The 5607-nt window shown below is 33.7% G+C and overlaps 1 protein-coding gene across 1 annotated transcript; it reads right to left on the bottom strand.

The window, feature by feature from the left end:
- Positions 1 to 458: 458 nt before the first annotated feature.
- LOC112703040 (isocitrate dehydrogenase [NADP]) lies at positions 459 to 5244 on the bottom strand. The gene is made up of 15 exons (XM_025754342.3): positions 4752 to 5244; positions 3762 to 3805; positions 3560 to 3669; positions 3004 to 3041; positions 2834 to 2911; positions 2690 to 2743; positions 2508 to 2609; positions 2238 to 2329; positions 2034 to 2137; positions 1842 to 1910; positions 1642 to 1757; positions 1452 to 1486; positions 1209 to 1351; positions 956 to 1078; positions 459 to 853 (listed from the first exon to the last, which is right to left on the bottom strand). Exons 1-15 carry the CDS (start codon positions 4798 to 4800, stop codon positions 760 to 762), a joined length of 1251 nt encoding a protein of 416 aa, XP_025610127.1. The 5' UTR covers positions 4801 to 5244; the 3' UTR covers positions 459 to 759.
- Between the last annotated feature and the right edge of the window lie 363 nt (positions 5245 to 5607).

Genomic DNA, 5607 nt, shown 5'->3' with positions numbered 1-5607 from the left:
AATACATGAGATCATTCTTGAGAGTATGGGTCTCTTAGAATCCCATTATTATATGAATTAGTTACCATTAATAAGGGTTAGATAGTGCGTTAGTTGGAGCTCAGTAGTTGAGAATTAGTATTAAATAATCCCATTATTTGATCGTTTGTTGAGATAATCTCTTGGTCTTGGGATAGTTTGAGATACATTTTCCAATTAAGGTTTTCACTTGTATCCCGTTATGGTTGATTTGGGGATAATATTCGAGACATCCTCTCTCTTTGTCTCTTATGTATTAAAAATAAACTCCCAAATCAGTCGCTAACATTTACTCAAAAAAAAAAGAAAATTGAAGCAATCAGAAAAGTTGGAGGTTACTGGCTAGCCAAATCAGAAGCGGTTTATTGCTAAAGCACAAGGCTCGTGAGAGATAGAGGAAGTAATCGTAGTTGTAAGTTCACTAAATTGCATGAAGCTGCTTAAAGCTAACGCAAGATAATACTTGTTATTGAGATTAAAAAAAAAATTATTTATTCGTCTCTACCTAAATTTTTGAAAGAGATTATTCATGATACAATAGTTTCGCTTGAACTTGATGCACCACCACACATTATACTCCCTGAATTATTTGACTTCCCAAACAAACTGAGCTATATTTTAGTGATATTTGTAGGCACCAGTATAAATGAAAATTGAAAAAGGCATTAGCCATAAATAAGGTAAACTTATTTGTAGGTAAAAACTTATTGGAGATCACATAGCCCTAATAAATCTTCACCTTTATAGCTTTGCCTGCATAGATAATCTAGTTTTCAGCTCCTCAGCTACTGCATCAATGAACTCTTCAGTATTTAGATAGTGAGACCTAGTAACCCTACAAAGAAAAGGAAGTAATTTAAATATGTAAACATTTTATTTTATTAGAAAAAAAAAAGGAGAAGAAAAGAAAATGAAGTGTCCCAGTGCCAGAAATTACTTAGGCCCATGGACAAGAAGTGCAAGATCCTTTGTCATCTTTCCCAATTCCACTGTTCCAATGCAAGCTGCTTCCAGTTTCTCTGTGAAGTCCAACAATCTAGCATTTCCATCCAACTTTGCCCTGGAAAAGTTAAATCTCTTAGTCTTCTATTCACGAAGTATAATTTCTTTCTTTTGGAGTATAGGTGGGGATATTAATTTTGATGAATTTAGTACAAGGAAAATTTATTTGGATCGATTTCGACATTTACCTATGCGCAAGACCTTGAGACCAGGCAAAAATTGATGCTATACTGTTTGTGCTGGTTTCACCTCCCTTCTGATGAACCCGGTAATGACGGGTAACAGTGCCATGTGCTGCCTCAGCTTCAATGGTTTTCCCATCTGGGCAAACCTGTCACAAAATGTAGCTTCTTAAAGCAAAATCCATGCTGGAAATACATGCAAAGGAAAAAATGACAGAGAAAGACTGAAAAGGATTAGGAAAGTAATACCAGCACTGATGTCATCAAGCCAAGAGAACCAAATCCTGTTCAATGGAAAAATTTGTTCAGATCACATTAAACACAAGCAAGTCTAGTGAAGAATTTTCTAAATCCTTGTGTGCAACCAGTTTTATTACAAGCAACAAAGCTATCACGAACTAAAATCTGCTTGAAGATCACAAAAGAATATGATATCCACCTTGAGCCAAGAAATCACTCTGCACATCCCCATCATAATTCTTGCAGGCCCATACATACCCTCCATCACTTTTAAGAGCATAGGCAACCATATCATCTATGAGACGATGTTCATACCTACAAAATGAGCCATATAAATTAGCAATATAATAACATAGATTGCTTTGATTATTGACTAGCATGAGAAACAACTTATCTAACCATATCCCAGCCTCTTTGAACTTGTGCCTCCATTGAGTGTCAAAAACTTCCTGAAAAATGTCCTTGAATCTTCACAAAAGCAAAGAGTAAAAATGTGATTGAGAGTTCGGTTAACTACAATTAAAATAGATCTCAATTAGAATAACAGAGAAATAATATAAAGGCATATGAACCACAAATATGTTGCCATACCTTCCATCATATTTTTTTAAAATGGTATTTTTAGTGCTAAGATAGAGTGGCCATTTTTTCTGGTGAGCAATGTTCATCGATGCCTCAGCAAAAGCTCGGATGGACTATTTCCAAATCAAATACACCATACTAATAGTATTAAGGCAACATTTATAAATTCTTTTTAACAAAGATGACAAAAGGAAGCATCACCCAAATGCAAACCTCATCAGTATTATACATTGACAAAGCTACGCCTCCAGCACCAGTAAAATTATAGACTTCTAAATCTTTATGTTCTCCATGTCCATTGGGTACTGTAAAATGCACAATTTGACTTCATAAGATGCCTTAATTTTAGACATTTAGCACGTTGATCTGTTAGGAAATTCCACTAATCAAATCTCAAGCCTGATAAACTTTTTGCAACTTTATCACGATTGTACATCTAGAGTAGTTGTGTACAAGAAACAATTGACTGTATAGGGAATTTACCGAACATCAGTTTCAGCTTTCCTGGGCCCTTTATAACAATATCAGTTGCCCGATATTGGTCTCCAAAAGCATGCCTTCCAATGCATATTGGCTTTGTCCAGCCTAAACAATAGCAAGATAAGAATCCACACTTGATATTACAGACTAAACTCATTTGTCACAAAAGTTTTAGTTTTAAGAACCTGAAACAAGACGCGGAATGTTTTTACAGATGATTGGCTCTCTAAAAACCGTACCTGTAGGAAAGAGATTAAATGAATCCAGGATGGCAACTAATATACTCAGAACAAGAAACAAGTTACCAAACCATTAGAAAGTTCAACTACCATTTAAAATGTTTCGGATTGTTCCATTTGGACTTCTCCACATTTGCTTTAAGTTGAACTCCTTGACACGAGCTTCGTCTAAGAAAAAGAAACTCTTCACAAGTTAATTTAGTTATCAAATTCTCAGCAAGAAAGATGTGCATAATTCCACTTGGAACAATAACGAATACCAGGAGTTATAGTTGCACATTTGATTGCTACATTATACCTGTAAAAGAAGAGAAAGAATTGCAGGATGATATTCAGGGGCCTCAGAGATTAAGAGAAATTTGTTTAACATTAAAAACAGAAACAATGAAAGCATCTTATTTTTCCTGTGATTTGACATAGGAGGCCATTTAAAATGTAAGTTGAGTTTATTTAAGTTGATATTATTTAAAACACAAGTACACGATCACATATATTCAGAACCCATAATTCTCTTTTCAGAATATATAATCTCATCTTTCTATTATTTTGCATTCTTCTGTTACTCCTAGCCTTGCTTCATTACGAAATTCAGTGTTTTACAATGTTGTGTTTACAGTCTTTATCTGATCATAGAAAGATACGAATTGGATTTTCCTATTAGAAGTACTGCAGTCGTTGAGCTTAACAATAAAGAGAGAAACAAATGAAATCAAGGAAATGCAGGAAAGAGTGGCACTGACAGCAACACCAGAATTTACATAATTTCAAAAGTTCAAATATGCAAAGAAGCCTTCAAGGCAAAAGTAGATCATATACTTGAGTGTCGCTTCAGCACTTTCGATGGTAACTCTGTCATTAGTGGCATCCCGATGAGGAAGTCCTAGGTCAAAATACTTAATATCGAGCTCCAAATAAGGGAAAATAAGCTACAGAAATAAAACACAAGAGATAAGTTCCCATAATGTCTAGGAAAAGAATTCACAGCTGCTTCATGAAAATGAAACAAGACAAAACCTACCTTATCTTTTATCAGTTTCCAAATTACTCGAGTCATTTCATCTCCTACATGTGCAGAGTATGAAATATTATTCAAAGAAAGAAATGGAACGAGTAGAAAATTGTAACCAATGATGTTTGCTAGTAGCCTAACGTGATGAGTTTCTTAAGCTCAGGACATCAGTGCAAATATCAATGATTCACAAGGAAAACCTAAAATTATATACCCTAATGATTTAATGGAAAGTTTGTTTGGGGAAAACAAAACAAAACAAAACAAAACCTACATCCCTCATAGAAGCAGACAAATAAACTTCAGTGTGCGACACTGAAGATTTTCAGATACACATATCATATAGAATATCATTGGAACATATGCAGCCTATAGCAGTAATTTCATGTTCAGTAAACTCAACAATAGGATCAGTATATTATAACCTATTGTAAACATTCCACTGTATTCTCCATCCATTCAAAACAGAGCCAACTCTTACATGGATTCCCAAAATCTCATTCAGCTCATGACATTTCAAGCATCAAAAACTATATCTAACATATTTTTACTTGTTAAATTTCACAACTTATTTGCTACTAGCCTGCTACTAGTAGCTGAGTTCATCATGTTAAATCCGCAGGCCGTAACATAAAATTGCAATCTCAAAGTAGACAAGATTCACAAACTCATTCGTGACAATATACTACGGCCCCAGTTGACTTAGATAGGACAAGACTTAGTTGCTTCAGGATGAAATCCATATTAAATTCAATCTAACAAACAAAATAGTAACAATAATTATAATAAATATAATAAACTATAAAATCAAACATGTGAAAGAATGACGCTCCAGTTTAGCTCAATTCCGCAATGCTTAAAACAAAATCAAAGTTCCCAAAACAAAGATTGTGATTGAACCAGTTGTTCCATCATAATCCATAATTAAAGGGCGCGAGCAAAGTGATTATAGGAATAATCAAAATAACAAACAGGTGGAAGAGAGAGAGAGGAGAATACCGTCCATTTCAACGATGGGGTTGTCAACCCTTATCTTCTGAAACGCCATTTCTTGAGTTTGGTTGAGAACTCAGAGAGGAACAAGAAGAAAGAAACTCAAAAGACACACCAAATAGAGAGAGAGAGAGAGAGAGAGAGAGAGAGAGAGAGAGAGAGAGAAGAGTGTGTGTAATAGAGAGAATCAACGAATTTCTGGTTATTGATTCCCAGTGTGTAATAGTTATCAACGCTTGCACTGCTTGGAATGGAATATTGGAAGGGGTCAGAGTCAGCCAACACTATGGTTTTATTGGCTGTCCCAACTCCCCAATACTTAAATATTTTTTTTCCACCTTTTCCAGGTGCCTTTTCCAGGTGTGCTTGAGTGCTTCAGTATGAAACGCCCTTTTCTAGTTTTCTTCTGCCGAGTGCCACTAAACATTGGAGAAACATTATTTTCAAACCTTTCGTTCAATTAATTTTGTAACTATATCATATAAGACTTGAGTGAAATAAAGAAAAGCATTTGAGAAAAATTTTATATGGTGTGCTTTTTTTTTTTACAAAATTAATTGAAAAAAAATTAAAAGAATATATTATCTTAAACTAAGCAATAAAGCATTGTGTCTATGGTGGTTTTATTTTTGAATAAAATATTATTTTAATTCTTAAAATTTGTATGTAAAATTAAAATTGTTTATTTTTTATTTTCATAAACGTTCTAAGCATTAATCAAAATTTTTAAAATCATCTTTTCATTAATTGACATTAATTTTACACGTTAGCTGAAAAAATAAAAAAATTTAAAGTATAAAAAAAGAATTTAATTTTAATGTACTATCTGTATAAAATCGTTTTATACTTGTATCAAATACAC

This window comes from Arachis hypogaea, chromosome 7, assembly GCF_003086295.3.
Source record: "Arachis hypogaea cultivar Tifrunner chromosome 7, arahy.Tifrunner.gnm2.J5K5, whole genome shotgun sequence".
Lineage (NCBI taxonomy): Eukaryota > Viridiplantae > Streptophyta > Magnoliopsida > Fabales > Fabaceae > Arachis > Arachis hypogaea.
The sequence above is the reverse complement of the archived record's forward strand: the minus strand, read 5'-3'. Positions and strand labels throughout refer to the sequence as shown.